The sequence below is a fragment of the Xiphophorus couchianus genome, chromosome 22, assembly GCF_001444195.1.
Source record: "Xiphophorus couchianus chromosome 22, X_couchianus-1.0, whole genome shotgun sequence".
Classification (NCBI taxonomy): Eukaryota; Metazoa; Chordata; class Actinopteri; order Cyprinodontiformes; family Poeciliidae; genus Xiphophorus; species Xiphophorus couchianus.
Genome location: NC_040249.1, coordinates 12,912,252 through 12,932,746, shown reverse-complemented (window position 1 = coordinate 12,932,746; position 20,495 = coordinate 12,912,252). Strand labels below are relative to the sequence as shown.

At 38.6% G+C, this 20,495-nt stretch overlaps 1 protein-coding gene across 4 annotated transcripts in view; it reads left to right on the top strand.

The window, feature by feature from the left end:
* ptpn20 (protein tyrosine phosphatase non-receptor type 20) overlaps positions 1–17,183 on the top strand; it is a 34,363-nt gene extending 17,180 nt beyond the window's left edge. For 2 of the 4 annotated variants that reach the window (XM_028006420.1, XM_028006423.1), the window contains 22 exons: positions 639–813; positions 1,165–1,376; positions 2,050–2,148; positions 2,240–2,757; positions 2,992–3,601; positions 4,224–4,394; positions 4,471–4,645; positions 4,739–4,949; positions 5,046–5,083; positions 5,326–5,412; positions 6,090–6,151; positions 7,464–7,625; positions 7,701–7,950; positions 8,765–8,871; positions 9,027–9,109; positions 10,728–10,861; positions 10,960–11,108; positions 11,240–11,330; positions 12,969–13,303; positions 13,381–13,596; positions 13,968–14,030; positions 14,125–17,183. In XM_028006420.1, the coding sequence (XP_027862221.1) occupies positions 639–813; positions 1,165–1,376; positions 2,050–2,148; positions 2,240–2,757; positions 2,992–3,601; positions 4,224–4,394; positions 4,471–4,645; positions 4,739–4,949; positions 5,046–5,083; positions 5,326–5,412; positions 6,090–6,151; positions 7,464–7,625; positions 7,701–7,950; positions 8,765–8,871; positions 9,027–9,109; positions 10,728–10,861; positions 10,960–11,108; positions 11,240–11,330; positions 12,969–13,303; positions 13,381–13,596; positions 13,968–14,030; positions 14,125–14,235 (4,059 nt within the window). In that variant the 3' untranslated portion in view covers positions 14,236–17,183. Of the gene's footprint in view, positions 1–638; positions 814–1,164; positions 1,377–2,049; positions 2,149–2,239; positions 2,758–2,991; positions 3,602–4,223; positions 4,395–4,470; positions 4,646–4,738; positions 4,950–5,045; positions 5,084–5,325; positions 5,413–6,089; positions 6,152–7,463; positions 7,626–7,700; positions 7,951–8,764; positions 8,872–9,026; positions 9,110–10,727; positions 10,862–10,959; positions 11,109–11,239; positions 11,331–12,968; positions 13,304–13,380; positions 13,597–13,967; positions 14,031–14,124 lie in introns of those variants that run through there. The other 2 variants (XM_028006421.1, XM_028006422.1) reach the window with 2 other exon arrangements.
* The last annotated feature ends 3,312 nt before the right edge of the window (positions 17,184–20,495 follow it).

Sequence of the window (20,495 nt, the reverse complement as noted above, 5' to 3'; positions counted from 1 at the left end):
AACTATTCATGCTGATCTATACACATGTATTTCCATTCCACTGAGAAATTTGTGTCAGATAGGAAAATAAGACAAGGCCCTTCAAAAGGCAATAAAACAAATGCCAAACTACCATTTAAAAAAGGATATTTTTCCCCCCCCAAAAAACCCAGTCACGTCAGAAACTCTTTCCCAATTGTCGCTGCAAATATTCCTAATGGCATAACAGTATTCCAATCTGTAATTGCTGATCAGTTTTTTTGCACGTTTCCGCTGGTATTTTGACAGTTTCTGAGGTTGGAAGGATTCATGCCAACATAATCTTTAATCTCCCTCCTCAGATTTTCCAAAACATTGATATTACTTCCAGCCAGAAGAAACATGTTGGTTAAATTAAATTTTTTTTAAGCTTGCTTTATGTATATTTATTAATATTAATAAATATTGAAATTGCCACAGTTTTCTCCCCATTAGCCAACAGTTAGCTATTGCAAAAAGTGTTTTTATCATCTGTTTCGTAGATCAAACAACTTCAGTGTCAGACTTTTGTTTTAAAGATTGTACTACTAATTACCCACTGTTTGTGCTTCAGACTGATTCTTTTCTGGTGCATTTTAAAGACATGAAGAGGTTTACAGTTGTCAATCTGTTCCTTGAAGGTGGTGAGCCTGCTGCTGGAAAGGGAGCCTACTGTTGTCTTGGAGCACAGACCTGACTCTCCCTGCTTCCCCTTGATTCACAGTCCATCATACACTCAGTCGACCCCCAGGACAGAGGTCTCCATGGAAACAACCTTGAGTGGTCGAGCCAAGGACTACAGCTTTGTGACGGATGGTGAGAGAAAAGAGAAAGGGGCAAATCCACCATCTCAGATAAAAAAAAAAAAAACTTACACACAAGACACAGGGCCCAGGGGTGACTGTGACTCATCTGACAGCTACATTGTGCTAGTTGTCAGAGGCATCCAGAACTGATGCTGCCTCAGTCCCTTGAGATTGCATTCACTGAAACCTTGAAGCTGCCCATTTCTTGTCTGAGTAAAGGAACAGTTCACTGTCTTTATAAACCTTCAGTTTTCTTAGTTGGAATATTAAAAGAAAATGTGCAAAATATACATTTAAAAATTTACAGATGGACTGTTTCAAATCAAATTTTTTTTTCTGTTACGTCTTCTCTCTTTCACAGAAAATACCCATGAAGTGGTTCTGAAAAAGAGTTTGTCTGGTCTTGGCTTCAGCTTCTACATATCACATCTGCGCTCGGGAGCAGACCGTGGTAGCGTGGTTCGCATCAAACGCCTGTTCCCAGGTCAGCCAGCTCAAGAGAGCGGCCAGCTGCGAGAGGGGGACATCATTTTATCTGTCAACGGAGAACATGTGAAAGATCTCTCCTACCAGGTTGAGTTTCCACTTTTAAAATACCATCATGACTATAGTGTTCATGGATTCTAAATGTAATACATCAGTGAACTTGTTGCATAACAGCAGTGTTTTCTCTGGCTTCGATAATATGTTATTAGTGAGATCAATGGCCCTGTTCTCTGTACACCCTTGTCACAGAGACACCTATTTGTTAATCTATTAACGATGATAATCAATTTTGTTGCATCACAGTATATATGCTCTTAAATTTTTTTGATAACCTTAATCTTTTAAAAAAATAATGGATGTAACTCCAAAGCATTTATTTTGATTTTAAGAAATGAATCCTGGAAGTGTGAAAGGCAAGATCAGCTTTGAAATCTTGTCACAGTTACTTTGTTAAATTTAGGTGTGGACTTTGACTGGACCATTTTATAACTAGGCTTGCAACCTCTAGTATTGAGTCTGATTTTAAATACTCTCTTTTCTGAAGAGATTGGTTGTTTAGAATTTTAACAAGGGGATGAACACAAATGCAAACCACACTGTTGTTCACTTAAAATCCCAGTAAACTTGGGCTAAGGATATACAGAACAAATTGGTGAGATTTCATATTTATATGATTAATTGGGTTTTGTGTCTGACTGATTCAGTTCTCCCTTAAGGTTTTTTTTTTTTTGGACCATCACCCTTTTCTTCTTCATTCCAGAGAGTTTTGTTCCTGCTGCGAGGAGCCCCATCTGAAGTCCACCTAGTGATCTGTCGGCCTCCTCCTGGAGTACTTTATGAAGTAGATGACAACACACTGGTAGTATAAAAGTTCAAATATCACGGCTAAAAAAGTTGCAATGCATAAAGTAATTTATAGCAATGGTCCAACTATTTGTCCAACCCTGTAGAGTCCTGCCCCCATACGTGGTATTCGATCCAGATCTCTTGACATCCGGCTCGGAGAGGACTACAGCCAGCTCCTTAAATCTCCAAGTGATGTCAACATACGTGAGCAGCTGCTGCTCCCCAACGAGGAAGAGGGTCTGACCAACAGCACAGAGAAAATCCCAGATCCTCCAACAATTTTACCACCTTCAGAAAGTGAAATGAGCCTGGAGAATGATATGGATCAGGACTTCCCTCCTCCCCCATCTCCTCCTCGAACACCTCCCTCCCCAACATCACCCACATCTCCGCCATCACCAGTCTCACCACTATCACCCACCTCACCTTCTTCACCTCCTCCCACCTCGCCACCGATTCCACCAGAGCCACAATCAGCTGCTGGGAAACAGGAAGAACAGGAGGAAGGAGAAGCTGAGAGGAGGAAAACGGAAGAAGAAGAGGAAGCTTCAGCAACACTGAGCTCAGCTTTGATCCTTATGGATGTTTATGCAAAAACTGCCTCTAAACCTGTTTATACCAGGTACTCTTACAATTTATACCAGGCTCAGCTTACAATTAATGTTTTTATATTGCTCCCATTTTGCTTTCAGTACTAAATAAAAAAGTTTGCCATTTTATATCTCAGAACAGTGGCAGTTCCTGATATATGAGGGGCTCTCATGCCCCCCCTATGTGTCTTTTCACATTATGTATATTAATAAAAAAAATAGAGATATTTTTTAACTGACTTACATTTGTGCTTGTGAATTTGCAGTGGGGTCAGAGAGGAATCAGATGGAAGTGTGACCTACTGCCTTATGGGAAATGGACTGACCATCATGGCCGACGAAGAGTACTTGACCATCAGCTCCACCTTAGAGCCTGCCCACAGCATTCCCTCCCACACTACACCAACGACCATCGAAACCCACGACTCTCAAACTCAGAACAGCTTTCAGACTCCAAACTTTTCCCATCATGTCCCCACCACTCCCAACATTGCGCCACTTAACTTCTCATCCGACACACCAACCACTTGCCCCCTTGTCTACCCAGCCCAGCCACTCACAACACAACCCCCGAAAACAAAGCATCACCCAATACAACAGGGCCTTCTTCCCAGCCACTTCAAAGCGACATCCAAGAACGTTCGGCCTGCGGTGCTTCCCCCACAGCCTCCGCCCATAACGCCAATCACAGCCCAGATTATTTCCTCAGTGCCTCCCTGCACTGGAGCGCCCACTCCAACACTGCCTTCCACAGTGCTGACCTGTTCTGCCCAGATTCAGCCCCAGCTAAGAGAAGAACCGGAGAGGAAGGGAAGGGAATACAAGGATGATTTTGATGAAGAACTGGATGAGGAGGAGGAAGAGAGTCGGAGGAAGGCAAGAAATAGTTCACTGCTATTCAGTTCTCAAAGTTTCAGTGTTAAAAATAAAATCTATAACACGTGATTATATTGTTAGATATTATTTAAAAGCATAACATGAGAGAGATAGTGTGAAAAAATCAATCTGCTCTTTCTTCTCCTTGCTGTCCTACATTTGTCTGCAAAAAATACACTGCTGCCAGTCAGTAACAACCAATCAGAACCAGCAGGAGGATCTGAGCACTGTCAACCATGCTCATGTATAAGTTCCAGTTGTAGTAATGGTGGAAAAACAACTTACCTTTACAGGACAAAATGAATAAATATTCATTTTCATCCGCTGTCATTGGTGGCCATGCTAGATAGCTTGCACGTTCATGACAGGTTCCGATGTGGGAAAGGAGCTGAAGCGTTCCTTTTTCTCAGTTTTCTGATTCCCACTTTAGGAAGGGATTTTGATCAGGACCAGAAGCCTAAATACATTGAGATGCTACAATTTAATCGCCTGATTTTTGAAAATTGATTAATTTACCAAAAAGTGACTAGTGAGTGTACAAATAATATATTGGTGTAATACACAGTTGTAAAAATAGATGGTTCTGAACAAGGTATTTATTGCCAATGTTTCTACATTTTAGGGAATGATTAAAGAGTTTGAGCTCACAGTGGTCTTGACCAAGTCCAGGAGCGGAAGCTTTGGGTTCACCATCACTCGTAGCAAGATTGATAATTGCTACTACATACAGGAAATACTGGACAACCCTGCCAAGGCAGATGGACGACTCAGGGCCGGGGACAGGCTCATCACAGTACGCTCCGAAGCACACGTCTGCACATTTAAAACTCTTTCTAGGAATGAGATGTGTGCCATGACTTTTCTTTCAGGTAAATGGGCACGATGTCACCTGTGTGGCAGATGATTTTGCCATGACTATACTCAGGTCATCACCTAGAAGGCTGAATATGACCCTTGGCAGAGCGGTCAGCAATCTGGTGGCTCCGCCTCCCTGCGACAGCTTGCCTGACGTAGTTCTCCACAAGACCCCCTCAGGACAGCTGGGTGGGAGCCCATACAATAAATGTTAGTTTCTTAGACACACCAGTTTAATCGGTCAGTGGTATTTGAATCTATGTGTGCTTGTGTCCTTCCCAGGAATAAAGCTGACAGGTGGCATTGGCAGCAAATGGCAGGGCATCTACTGCTTGGCGGTGGTGCCAGGCTCCCCAGCCAGTGAGGAGGGCAGCGTCAAGCCCAATGACAAGATCCTGTACATCTGTGGCAGGTGCACCCTGGGAATGACGTTAGAGGATGCAGTCAAAGCCTGCGAGATCGCTCCTCGTAAGGTCAAACTCAAAATTATTCGGTATGTGATCATCTTAGGCTGAAAACAAAGATACCGTCCCATGTCAGTGTTTATATTTTTAAATTAATCTTTGGCTTTTTGGTTTCTGTGTCTCAGGGAAGACCAACCAGTTACTCCCAAAGCTAAGTGGAACGGTGAGTTAAATAGCTTAAAGTTAATGGCAGGATAGTTTGTATGCAATGCATCATATGCACTGAAGGACTGCTTAGAAACCAGATATGTTTGTGTTGAGCTGAGAGATGACTATTTGAGTTCAATCATTACCAGTTAAGAGTTCCTTAACGCAGAATATTGGCTCGTCTATGCATGCTGTGCTCCTGTTGTGTTTGCAAAGACAACGGCTTTTGTATATTCAAATAGTTCTTTTAATTAATAGGTTTGTTTGACTGGAAAAAGGACAAGAAGTTCTTTGCTCGTTTTGAGGAAACTGTCTCGTCTGAGAGAGAGTTTGCTGTTGAAGATAGTAAGTTATTCTTTCCTTTCCCTCGTTTAATTCTCCATTTATCTCCTCCGACCCTCCATTAGCATTTTCTGTTCATATTAAGATTTCATGTCTGCTTTCAGCTTATTGTCCCACCATCAGTAAGAAGCTGAGCTCGATGCTCAGGTCTCTCTGCCTCTTTGTGTGTGTGTGTGTGTGTGTGTGTGTGTGTGTGTGAGCTCTGAATGCTGACAGACAGATCCTGGGCTCACACAGTGGAATTAATAATTAGCAAGCCCTCCACTGGAGTATTGGACTGCAAAGCCAATGGCATCACACTCAGCTACACACACCTACACACACACTAGGACCCATGCAAGCAGTGGTCTACTGGACAGATAGCTCAGTTGCCCGGTGACAGAACATAGAACGGTAAACGACAGTGCAGAGGGTCGATCTGAAAAGATCAGCCTTGTTGATCTGTCGCAGAGAGGACGCATCCATCAACACTTCTTTTTGAAAATGGCCGAAGAGGTGGGAGGTTGGTGTGTTGTTTGTTTTTCAAGGGCTTCATAGACGAGAACAGGAGGCCTAACGCAAGGGACCAACCAGACTTCCAGTCTTTTCAGATCATCTTTAAAGAAGCCTTATCATACCTTCAGAATGCTTTCTGATTTGGTTAGTTTTGCATTACTTCATCCATTACTTTTGCCTTTCAGCTGAAGCTGTGCGTAGGACTGCAGAGAGGTTGAGATGTCGCTCTCTCACCCAAGGACAGGATGTAAGTTTCTGGAGTATTGTTTGTCTTTCTCTAGTTGTTAGTTGCTGCTGGTGTACCTCTTTCTGCTCCTTGAATATTTTTAGCTCATCTTTCGAAGAACCTGTAACAAACTATTTATCATTTGTCAGCCTGAAAGAGGATTTTCTGGGGAGCATTTATCTGATTTGTTGAAGATCAGGCTTCTTTCCAGACCAATACATCATCAAGGTCAATAAAATCAATTTCAGGTAACTCTGTGGAAACTCTAAAGTGAAGTAAAATAGCTGAATATATTTATTCAGTATTACATTTGCTCACCAGTGAGGTTCAGGACTGTTCAGTGTCTCTCGTCCTTTTTAACTACAGTACAATGAGAAACCTGCTTTAATATTCTGACCACAAGTCATCCAAGTCACTCAGAGATTCATTGAATATCTTTTAACAACATCTTACTTCAGACATAAGGCCATAGTCTAAAGAGATTTGCACTGGAATATCTTGACTGAAATTAGCATGTCTATATTTTTAATATGATTTGATCAGGTTGATAATTTAGCACATAATATATTTCCAATTAACAATATCCAGACACAGCCTCTTTCACATCATAGCTCTGCAATAATCATGTAACCATGAGCCACCCCCTAGTTATGGATCACTTACATATCATACCAGGCTTATAATGAGATCATGTTACGGGCCATGTGTAAGATGTAAAATATGTCAGGGATTTTCCCTCTATCTGGCTCCATTTGCAAATGCATTTACTGCTTTAAAAACAATCGGTGTTCAAAGTCGTATTGTCTGCACAAAATCTGCATATTATTCTGATCATTCTAACATATTGTGTCTTTGCTTTTATCATTTGAATGCCATCACCCTTGTTCCATAGTCCTGAATTACAGTTCACAAGTTTATTATTGCCTGCCATTGTATAACATGGGTGTCATCTTGGTGGGTGGACCTTAAACCCTCCATTTCATGTCAGAGCCTTTTAAGTTATTGTGAACAACAAATGATTTGAAAGGGCCTTTAAATTCTAAGTGGAAAAACTTGTATTCAATCAACTGAATAATGTGCATAAACAATAATAAGGTTTTACACAAGAAAGTACGATATGATTTTAAAAGATAGACACAGAAAATTCAATCTTGTGGTCAACATAATCACAGACAGTTTGCAGACACTTTTAAAAGATGAATTTTGTTAGTGTCTCTTTATTGCAAAGTATTTTCATCTTGGGAATTTTTGTTAGCACATGCCTTGATGTATGAAGTTTTGTAAACTTAAATTTACGTTAAAAAGCATTTATTTCATCAATTTTGCTCTTCAGAGTTGCATCATGCAAGTGGAGTTCAAAAAACCCGAAGGCGGAGGCCTCGGCTTCGCATTGGTCGGTGGAGCTAATGGTACCATGCTCCGAGTTAGAGAAATCTGCTCAGGTGGAGTAGCTGAGCAAGACGGCCGGCTGAAAGTTGGGGACATTCTTTTAGAGGTGACAAACCATCATGCAGAACCGCCGTTTAGTTTTCTCCTTTGTGTTTTCTGATTATTGCTTTTTCACGACCAGGTGAACGGTGTGATTGTGTCCGGCCTGAGCCACAGTAAAGTGGTGGATATTCTGCGGAAGGCTGAGGGGACAGTGCAGCTCACTATTTGCAGGGACATCCTGCCCCTGACCTACTCTGAGTCACCTACTCCGCCAAACATGTCTGCTCACACTGAAGCTATTTTAGCAGAGCAGCCGGCTCATATGTCCAACTCTGATGTCTGCTCAGCTCCTGAAAGCCTGCAGGATAGGGAAGCTGAGCGCCTTGTTGGTATGATATCCAGCTTCTGTCTTTCTTTTTATCAATTTGACTAAATAAGATAAATGTTGCATTGCAAGTTCCCTCCACTTTTACTGTAAATATGTGGAAGCCTTGAATTAGTCTTTCACTGAATTACATGTATTCAGTAAGAAATATTTTCATTAATATCACTGCGTCAGTTTTAATGGCTTTATTTCTACTGTCTGATAAAAGAAATGTGTATTTTTTATTTATACTTTACTTTTTGATTTATTAGTGTGTTCAGGAATTTTTAAGTATTAATCACTTCATGTTTTCCATGGATGTTATATAGCAGAGCCAAATCCCAGTTTTATCCCATTCATTTAATCTTTCATGTGGATAGTACTGTGATATACATGTCCGAATAAACTAACATATTGTCTTAGACACAAAAACCATCGCAGTCCACAGACCTCATCATTATCGGAAATGTGTGATTTGGAGAGAAATGCCTCAGAAAGGACAGTAGACTGTGGAAGAGATACTGTGCAAAGAGGAACACTTAAAAATCTTTCTTTCTATGTGATCCCACTTTATGAAATATTGAAGGTTATTCCCCAGCTGAATAAATGTACCAAAAGTTTAAATTTTTCTAACTTTTGAAAGCACAAGTGATTAATTTATTAAAACTTTTAGGCAAGGCAGGTTTATTTACACAACACGATTCACATTTAGGGTAATTCAGACTGCTTCACAGGAAAAACAAAGGAACAGAGATTTCCAACAATTGTGGAGGGTGCTGTTGAACCTTAATAAAGTGTTATCTTGAGTAATATTGACAGCTGAAACTATATATTTTCAGATGCCTCTTTAGAGCCTGTGGTGAATGAAACTGAAGTTATCCTCACATCACCGCCTCCTCCGCCTCTCAGAGTTACTGTTATGAGGGATGAGACTTCAGTTCAGGAGGTAACACTGATAACACAAATGCTCTAATCCTAAATTCATAATTTAACTTAACTGTCTGTTTAAAATAGTTAACGTTCCATTCCTCTTTACTAACATGCACTAACATCTTCCTCCTCCTGTCTGGTGCTTCCTCTTGCTGCTTGTCTGTGGGACAGGAGAGTTGTAACAACACTCCCTCTCATCAAGCTTGCTGCCCATCCCTCAATGTCACTGAAATGTTACATGGAGCGTCTGACAGGTATCGGCAGCTCCAACTTGTCCTTGGTCCTTGTATGTCGTCTCTGTTGTCCTTCTCTCCACCTTCTTAAGCTTCCTGTTCTTGTTCTGTTTACTGGAGTTCCGCTTTTAACCACACGGGGACAGCAGAGAGCAACAAATAATGCTGACCATTAACCTGACCAGAATAGTTTTCAGTATAGGTTTATTGGACTGATCTTTTTCAAGAAAAAGACAGTATGCTGACACTTATGAAAGAGCTGAACAGAATACAAACATGTATTCTGTTTGAAAAGTTATGTAACTGAATTATATATTTGAATGTTGGACAAAAGAAAAATAATTAAAATTAAATGTTTTTCAGTTCTGTTTATTTATAATGCCAATTCACAGCAAAAGCCATCTCAACATATTCTAAGATAAATTGGTAATCTTTTTATACAGAAATACATAATCAGTCTAATTATATAGACAGGTTTAATGAAATTAAATAAAACCTTTCTAAATCTGCACAAGTAAGATGTAGCGACCTTTTGCTCAATGTGAATTGATTCCTATAAAAAGAAGAAAAGTACAAAAACACCTGACTTGTCACCAGAGTTTGCTTTGCTTGATGAAAGGACTTTCTGAAGTCTGAGGTCCACATTTAGAGGGAAATCGACTGTTATGATGTAAATGTAAAACATACATAAAGCAAATCATAATTGATTACTGATTTAAATCTAATTAAAATGGTTGTTTTTTGTTTTTTTTTTTATCTCATATTAGAAATTAAATAATTATGAACTTTTTCACATCTTGTCACATTGCAACCACAAATTTCAATATGTTATAGAATGATTTTTGAGGATAAGCTTATACAATGTAGAAAATAATTGTTCTGTTGAAAGCAAAGGAAACATGGTTTCAAAATGTCTTACAAATAAAAATCTAATAAGTGTTGTTTAACTTTGTACTTTTCCAGCTTTACTTTAATTACCCTAATTGAGATTCAGTTCAGCCGCTGGCCTTTGGAAGTAAGAAAACTGCTAAATTGACTCAATCTGTGTGTAACTAAAGCTCAGTATTAATCTGTTCTGTGAAGCAGACCAGTCAGGTTGTGGGGTAGTTTAAAGCAGAGCTGGTGTTTGAACATCTCACATGTGATCAATCTGTTATCCAAAAACAGTACATTTATGAAGACATAGCCTAAATTGACAACAGGCCAGTAGAGAGTATTAATATAACAAGCAGCCAAGACACATATGGAAACTTCAAGAAAGTTTAAGAAGTATGAATACTTTTGGAAATAGCCATGTATTCTGTTGTAGAAAAAGGAAAAACCTTTGGCAAAGGTAGACACTGAATGTTCCTGCTATATAAATCATTCAAATGTATCTTTTTAGTATGATTAAGCATTTTTAATTATTCATTAAATGACTTGAGTTTCATTAATTAATTATTCTTTTTATGTGTTATATAACTGTTATATAATATTTATATTTTTAAATTTCTGAAAGCACTTTTACGTTAAAAACATAGCATGCCCTATACTTGATGTGAACAGTAGTTCTGTAAAGAAGCTTTTACTTGGTTCATTTTAGTCCACTCTACAGGAAAACAAGTTTGTGGCCTAATTTCTTCCCCACCTGCTCATCTAGGAGACAAATTGTGACCAAACTGTTGGACCAGTCTTGCAAGGATATCCGGAAAACCCAATCAGATGGTTGGAGCAGCGACGAAGATGATGACGTATTTGATGCAGCGTGTCAGGAGGTTTCCTCACCACAAACAGGTGCCTAAGCTATCTTTCATTCTTTACTATAATTTTTAATTTATCGTGCACATTATCTTTCATGAGTGTTAAAAGAAAATCCTTTTTCTTCTCCCCAGGTCCGCCTTTGGTGTCACAGGAGGAACTGGCCAGTCTAGCACTGATTACTCCTGCCACGACCAGCCAGTACTCAGGCTCCAGAGTCAAAGCTCTCATAAAGATCCTGCAGCATCAACTGGACCAGCAGGAACTGGTCAAAGAGTTTCTGGTGTGCTTTAAGATAAAAACATTTCAAAGCATGGCAGTATGCAGCAAACAAGCTCATGAACATATTTTGACTTCTTTTATATTCAGTTGTATTATTTGTTCTTTTTATTTTTTGTATTGTGTTAACTTTAGGCTCTGGAGCATTTGAAACCTTCGGACAACTGCTTGGTTGGAAAAGCTCCTGAGAACAGAGACAAGAATCGCTACAGAGATATCTTACCCTGTAAGACGACTTCCTTTGCTTTAGATGACATTATTAACGTTATTATTGTTCACAAATTTCTATAATATTTGCTGAGTGTTACTAGAAGCCTTTTAACAGACAAGGTGGAGATGTTGTATTGGGCAAACTTATTAGTACCCGTTGTATAGATGTGTCAAAAAAACTTTAGAATGATTTCTTTGGTGGGTCTCATGATTTCACTACATTCATTCAGTATGGAGAATAGAATAGAAACATTAGGCTGCTGTAGTAATAGATTAAGTAATAATACTACAGTGCACTTTTCTCTTAGCCTGATGGACATGTAATGAAGACCATTCCTGTAATTATCCAGATTTATGTTTTTAATAAATTAAGAAGGAAATTGTTTTAGAAAAAACACGATCATATAAAAATTTTACTGCAAGTATACGCAGCAAAATGATTAAAGGAGATAACTTCTCTTATGTTATTGAGTGTTAATATCCAAAAACGTAGCCTCAGATGGTTATCTAGGGAAGCATAGCTACCAAACACATGGATGTGCTTGAGAGCTGTCCAGACGGTTTTTCTTCTCACACGCTGGCTGTGTGTGGGGGTGAGAAGGGTCAACACTGAGATGAATGAGTGTGATAAAAGGAGAAGTGACTCCCAGTGGAATTAAAACTTCCACATCTTGCCATATGCCTGTTAACTGGTTAAGAAAATAGAAATTTTCTGTTTTAGTTCCCGGCTTGGAGGTATTTTTTCAAAAGAGACAAATTTCCAGTTTGTGTATATTTCACTTTTTTCATGACCACACAAGCAGGATGTCCAGACCTGTAACATTCCCAACCTCAATGGGTCCATGACCAGTCCCATCAATAAGAGCTTATATCACAGCATTTGGATACCCAGTGTTGAGATTGTAGAGCAATGTTGAAGGATGTAGCATTTTTTTATATTAATCATGGGTACAAAGCCACTGATGCAAAGCTGTGGAGCTATGTTAGCGGAGCATGGAGCCTTTTTGTAATTGCTTATTTTATTTAACTTTGCCAATAATTCTCATACAGGAGTTTAAACCATAAAAAAAAACTCTGACAAAAACGATTTGGGTGTTGCTTTGACTTAGAGCAACAAGTAGATAAACAGTAAATCACACTGACAAAACAAAAGCTGAATCACTGGATCATCACCTTTCAGACAAGCCATGGTCTTATTGTTGTCTTTTTTGTTTATTATTTTTTGCTTTCTGTCAAAAATTGGACACATGTTTTCAGGACGTTAATCAGAGGCTACTCACAGAGACAGGTGCATGTTGAACACATAATTATGCTAAAAGCAAAAAGTTAACTTTCACAAAAGATTTTTCAGGTGAAAGCAAATTTTAGACTGAGAGTAACTGTAAGCTTGTGAAGAATGTTTGAAATAATTTTCCTTCATCTACCTTGTTCTGTGTGAACCAGATCTCAAATTCACAATGTCCTGACTCTAAAAAGCTACTGTAAAATTCAGATTGTTGTATCTACATTGTTCAGCAGCAATGTTTGCCAAGATGATAGTTTGGTATGGAAGGTGGATCAAAATTGATGACTCTTTTCTTAACTGCTCACAGTTCTAGTTTAATTCATTTTCATATTTGAACAATCAACAGCTGTATTGTCTCTACTTCTGCAGATGATAAAACACGAGTAGCCATCGGAGAGAACCAGGACTACATCAATGCCAGCTACATTCGCATACAGGTCGAAGCAGATGAGTTCTTCTACATCTCCTGCCAGGGCCCTCTGCCCTCCACTGTTCAGGCCTTCTGGCAAATGGTCTGGGAAAACAAATCTGACATCATCGCCATGATGACACAGGAAGTAGAACGAGGACGGATTAAATGTCACAAGTATTGGCCAGAGAAGCAGAACACACTTTTGACCACTGGCAGGTACCAGTTGCACCTCGAGAATCAACAGTTCCTGGAATACTTCCACATAAAGGTCATCCGCATGGTGGAAATGGAGGTGAGAAAGCAGCCCAGTACTGATTGAGTTCAGCGATGAATTTCAGTGTAGGGAGACTGAGCTTTGTGTCATTTCAGACTGGTGAGACGCACTTTGTTCACCACCTGAAGTTCACACACTGGCCGGACCACGGCGTTCCACAGAGCTCTGAGCAGCTGGTTCGATTCATCCGCTACATGAGAGCGGTGCACCACGGGGGGCCGATCACCGTTCACTGCAGCGCTGGTATCGGACGGACAGGAGTTCTCATCTGCACCGACATTATCCTCCATCTCATTGAGAATGACCTGCCTGTAAGTGAAGGCCAGTTCTTACTAATAATTAGGAATGTCCAGGTCAGAATTTTAATAATAGAAAATCCCTGAAAACATAATGGCACTTATATCTTCTTATATGATCATTCTTAAATCTGAGTCATCCAAACTCTGATACTGATGGTCAAAACGTTACAGAACACAGAAATCACACACCGCTGACTGGTGCTTGATTGGGTTTTGCAGTCTAGTAGACTTCCCCTTCAGATTGTTTATAGAGCATTTTAGAAGTGGAACATTAATCAAATATTTTTTATCTAATATTTAACGTTTATTTAGTGTTTAGATTCTTACAGACAGTTCAAATCTCTGCTTGAGTTGTTCATGACAGCTTGCTACTCTGTTTCTAGATTAATGTAAGCGATATTGTAAAAGAGATGAGGCTACAGCGGCATGGCATGATTCAAACCAAGGTTGGTGGAAAAAGAAGGAATAAAGGATAAAAGTTTAAAGTTTATCATGCAGATAAAAGCTTGACATGGCCTTTGCTCCCCCCTTTTTTTACAGGAACAGTATCTTTTCTGCTACAAAGTCTGGTTGGAGGTTTTACAGGGAATTTTACAACTTCAAGGAAACCAGTGGCAACCAGAAAGTCCCAGAGACCACAAGATTGTTTGAATGTTTCCCTGTCAAGTTCAGCAACATTTACCTGTAAAGTAAAGGCTGTGAGAGATCAATCACAGCAAAACATTTTACAGGTGGCTCTTCTTCCTTTGGTGGTTGTTCCCTTTAGTTAACTGTAAAATCTTGTTATGTAGTGTCAGTTTTGTTATAATGAAAACTTTCCTTTTCAATTCATTAGTTGTTTTGTTTTCTGCATATGTCTTCACGGTGCTTTAATGATATCAGCTTATCAGTTGCCTTCTGTTTTAAGTTAGTTTTTCTTTTTGTTTGAACTCAGACAGCATGAAATCTCAACTTCTGGTAAACTTCAAATCTTCTATCTACCTGTAACGTCATCCAGGTTTTAGACCTTCACATGTTTCTTTTACGCATTTGTTAAAATTATGAAGCAACATGATTTTATTTAAGTGCATTTGTACTCCGGAAAAAGGGTGTGTAAGCTGAAGAAAATAAATGAATTATGTTTCACTTCATTGTGAAGGAGGAGATGAAAAGAATCAAGTGCCTTGGAGAGACACACCCCACTTGCTTTACGATAAACCCACACCACTTGTTATAAGTGACCAAGGGCAAAACACGAGAAACTTAACATAGCACCTGGTGGTGGTTAGAGTGAATGTAAAGTTTTCAGCCTGTTCTGGGTCTGAGATGAACATTTTGTCAATTCATACCGGAGGAGGATTACATCTCATATTTTGGTTCGTAGTTTAACTTAAAAGCAGTGAGATGTTCACACGTCGCCTATTCTTAGCTTCTGTTTTTTTGTTTTATACAGAAAATTGTCACGATGAATCACATTACCACCACTTGCATATTCTGATACAGATGAAGAATGATTATTCGTAACAAATGTTTCAGTGAATTCATAAAATTTTCAGAAAATTTTTACTAAAATTTGGAAGTGTTACAAACAAGGTATCCAGATTTTTTTTTTTTTTTTTTTTTTGTAAAGTATAAATTTCACTGTAATTTAAATGATTAACCAGACTTGTTAAGTGATGACATCCTTTATCTGTATTCAACAGCTATTTTAATACAAACTCAGCCAAAAATGCAAAAAATATTATGAGGTTTACAAACTTTACATTTTGCCACTTTAGATGTTGTACGGCGCAACACAACTTACACCTCCGAGTCAGAGATCAAAGACGATTCATGGCTGCTGGGTTGGACTTCAACCTCAGATGTCATTGCTTGTGAGCTTTGTTCATTCAGCTGCTAACCAACACACACCAGCTCTTTATTGCATGTAGACTCAAGAAGTACAGATGTGCTAGCCTGCAGTTTGACTGAATTACTTGAAAATGATAAAAATATGGAATGTAAAAAATGCAACTCCTTCCGAAACGAAGGCGCATTAAGAATGTCATTTTTCTTACCTTGAAAACATCTTCCAAAGTGTTTGGAGCATGCTGGAAAGTCACGTGGACCACTTTACTTTAGCCATGTGTGTGGCCATGCAGAGCAATCAACCTTTCTGATGCACATGCAGTGCATCGCAAAAGTATTCATACCCCTTGATCTCTTTTGACATTTTGTCATGTTAGAACCACAAATGTCATTGTATTGCTTTGGAATTTCATGTGATAGAGCAACACAAGTAGTGCATGATTGCGAAGGGGAAGAAATGATGCATGGTTTATTTTTCATTGAAAACATTTAAAAACGTGGTATGCATTGTTAAGCAGCCCAGTTGAGTTAATATTTTATTCTACCACCATTTTGAAACTTGACTATGAGTTGATCTGAACCATTCTAATACAACTTTAGAGTTGCTGTCCTGCCGAAAGGTGAACCTCCAGTCCAGACTTTAGTCTATGCAGTTGTGTATTTTTACATCATTTTTTCCATATAGGTTACAAAGTTCAATGTAGGTTTCATCCGAGCACCTTTCTTCCAAATATCTCTGACACATCTTGGAGGGTAAACTTGAAATGGGACTTATCGTGGCGTTCGTTCAACAATAGCTCTCTTCTTGCATCCTCATCTCTTTGTACTATAAAGGCCAGATTTGTGGAGTGCACAACAAATAGATGTTCTTTCGAGACAGTTCCCCAACTTGGATATGAATCTCTCTAGCTCTTCCAGAGTTACTGTGCTAGTCTTGGCTGCTTCTTTGACTAATGTTCTCCTTTCCAGGCCTGTCAGTTTAGGTAGGCAGCCATGTTTTGTTAGGTTTGCAGTTGTGTCGCATGTTTTCCATCTTTTAATGATGGATTAAATAGTGCTTCACAAAATATTTATAATTTGTGATATTGTTTTAAAACCTGACTTTGCTTTAAATTTCTACACAAGTTTATCCCTGACTTGTCTGCTGTGTTCCTTGGTTTTCATGATGCTGTTAGTTTGCTAATGTTCTCTGACAAAACCTCAGAATTGTTCACAGAAGACACCGAGATCAGTATACAAAGAGGTGAACTCATTAGGTGACTTCTAAATGCAATTGGTTGCACTGGATTTTATTTGTGGGTTTCAGAGTAATGTATGCCACACTTTTCAGATTTTTTGTCATCAAATTTGTCACATATAGTTTTATTTCTACATAACAATCATTAGATGCTTTGTTCTGATCTAAATAAGATACTAAGATTTTTTTTTTACTTTTTCACATTTTGTGAAAAAGCTCAAGGGGTATGAAGACTTTCCCAATTCACTGTACAGCTAAGTTATGTGCAAGTTCTCTGTGAGATCCTGGTGGTATGTTTTCTGCCTCACATCTTGGATAGAATAAGCAGAAACACATTTTGCATTCATATGGGAAAGTGCATCTTGTACAGTCTAGCAAGTGCTTATGCTAAGGCATTGTGAAATGTGATCATTAATTGCACAACTGCTTATTTATGCTAAATTAAAAATCTTGTTACACTACCAGCCACTATGTAACCAATAACTGAGAACAATGTAATACCTCTCTCTTTAATTAAAAGCTATTCTGAAACATGTTTGTCTGTATTATACCACCCTTTCCCTCGCTTGACTCCCTGCACACAACATAACTCAAGTTAAACAACGGAACAAGAGTAGCAGAGAGGATTTTCCCCAACGCCACACAGAGAACAGAGAGTCGGGGGCAGCCTTAAATCTAATTCCTCTACACCCCCTTTCTCCACATTTACTGCAGGGTACACTCCCTCTTGGGTTTTACTGCAAGGTAAATAAGCTAGTCTCACAGGGGCCTTTTGTGACAGCATGGAAACCCCTGGAAACACACTACATACTCTGCACACATAAAGCTGATGCCGTTGAAGCCATAGAGCTGATTTACTTGCTAACTTCAGCTCTCCTCTTTATGTCTAGTCCTGCAATTCTTGTGCACTATATGTACCAACACTTATTTTACAGAAATACACAATCCCCCCAGTCACCCTTTTCTTAACGCTCCTTCATTCTGCCTCGTTATTGCTGTGAGTTATTGCTAGAGCAACAGCAGCTAAATATATTCAGGGGATATTCCTGTTTCTGGATAAGTCATTTAATCAAACAGTAGACTTCAAATCACTGGAGAAATTAAGAATTATTGCCTTGAAAATATAGGAAGGGAGGATGACTACTTCAAATCATGTAATCTGAGCTTATCCTGTTCATTCTCACAATTTAGCAATAACATTTTTTACTAGGGAGGAAGTTGTTGATAAAGCCATTAACAGAAGACTCATCATTCACAGTGTGATTTAAAATCCAGAGAAACTTGCAGAAATGAGAGCATATGCTTTCAGTAAATCTCCTCCTGCTCTCTGTTGGGATCATCATGTAACACACACTTAAGCAGGTTTTCTTTTTTCTCTATTTGCTGATGAGGAAACGGCACATGATTTGTGAGCTGCTGCATAACTGAACACAAAATCCTATGTAACACTGTCCCCTTTCACAACAGAATTAATTTAAGAAATATTTCTATAAGTTGATCAATTAGACATTGAAATTTCTTGAAAATTTTAATTAATAATTAAATGCAATATAAATCACTGTTGAAACTGCTGTTATGCAGTAAGAAGGACCTGGGTTCGAGTCCCTGCCTGCGTGAAGTTTGCATGTTCTCCCTGTGCGTGTTTGGGTTTTCTCTGGGTACTCTGGCTTCTTCCCACATTCCAAAAACATGAGTGCTTGGTCAGTTGGTTTCTCTAAAAATGTGTCTCTAGGTGTGTGTGTCTGGTTTTGCCTCTGTGTTTTGTTGCAATGGTCTGGCTACTGTCCAGGGTGTACCTTGCCTCTCACCCAATGACTGCTGGAGATAGGCGCCAGCCTCTTCATGGATGGATGGATGAATTTTAGGGCTAAAGGGAATGTGTGTAGTATAGTTTATATTTTAGTTCGTGAACTTATCTTTAGCTTTTTCTCTTGAAGTCAATTTTTAAGATGATGGAAGGTCATGTGATACAGATCTACTTGGTTGGCAAACAGGGTGGAAGTCACAAATACATTGAAAACTAACACATTTTCCCTATTCTATACATTACATCTACATCACACTGTGGTCACTTGTTCACCAAGAAATTGAATACAAAGCTGTCTTTATATCCTTTTACACTGAGTTCAAGGTGTAGAATAAATGGACACTAATGCGTTTATATATATCACTGCTGGCAATGCTCTCTGTAAATCGACCCTTTAAGTAGATTCCTCTGTTATGAGAGCTAGCTGACAAACCAACATACAGACACACACACACCTTTTTTCTATCTCTGAAAAGAAGCAAACCTTTCATATGTGTAAACGGATGCTGTTATAATCCTTTATCTTATCAGCAAGTTGCGTGAAGGTGTATGCCAGGCTTATCTAAATCATAGATGTGATATGGAAAATAATCATCTCCAAGTAGCTTGTTGAATTTTTCCTAATGATATTACAAAGAAGCATTTGTTAATATCAAAAGACAAACAGCAAATAAATTCAACATGGACATTTTATAAAAGTTACATTAGAACCATTGTGTGTTATTTATGTTATAGAAGTTTCTGAAGCAAAAATCAAATATGTATGGAATGAATAAAAATGAGAAATGTACTTTGTGTACAATATGTGCATATAACATCTATAAATCTTACTTACTTAGCAAACTGGACTGATATACATAGTGTATACATAGTCATAATGATCACTCAAAGCACTTTACAGTGGAGTCACATTCATCCAATCACACTCACATATTCATTTGAATGAAATTAGGGGAAAAAATGCTTAACCTGGTAGCATTTTGCAGTACTGCCACAAATACAGGTACTTCTGCAGTCCTGGTTCAAATTCCCGATCACCAAATGTATTGATATGAGTGAAACCACATAATGAATAAATTACCACTGCTTTTCCTAAGCTCCCCTCTTCGTCCACTGCATCCACAATAATAAACCAATGCAGCCTAAATATTGCTGAAAGTCTTGGAGAGCTCAAATACTTTGTCATAATTCTTAGGAAACCATTTGCTCTATTCAAACTCAGCAAAGACAATCCATTTTTGTCTTTTACTTGTTTGCCTTTTTGTTTGTTTTATTATTTATTTATTTATTTACATAATAGCAGAGTCATGTGTAAAGGTACCCAAAGACTCATTTACTACATTTATATATCTTAATATCTCAACAAAACCCCACTTTGAGAAGAGTGTTAAACTCTTCCCTAAGCGAGTCTGAAAGAAATGCTGCACTAATGTATTTAAACTAAACAACTCAACTAAATGCATTATTCATCTGAATGTTTATGTCCTTCTTTGGCTAAATTAGAGATGAATGGTAGCATACAAGTTGAAGGACTTTGGTTTAAAAGCATCTTAAGTCTTCGTGAAAGAGAACAATTATAAGATGCTTGAAAGATGCAATACTGTGTGCTGACGTAAAAGCAGTGATCTTATTTTATATCGCACAGCCGCCACAATAAGAGACTAAAGATGTTTTAATTTGCGTTATTTATTTGTCTTTTAGGTCAAAGCAGTAAAACAATATGATGTTTTACTGCTTTGGTTTGTGTGCTGCAACAACGAGAGGACCAAGACATTCTAGAGAATCTGCCTTTCCACAACCACAAATCCCTGTAATTGACCTCCCCAAGCGGCGCGAGGAAATGAGTAACTGTCATCAGCGAAAGCTTTCGGATTCTCTGTGTCTTAGTAAGACACAACGCAAACATGAATGCAATGAAAGAAATTAAAATTTGGCTAAATGGTATTTTACCAATGAAAGATATTTTTAAGCAGTTAAATTTCAGTCATAGGAACAACATGTCTTGACGATAATTACAATGTGACCCCTTTGTGAGCTGAA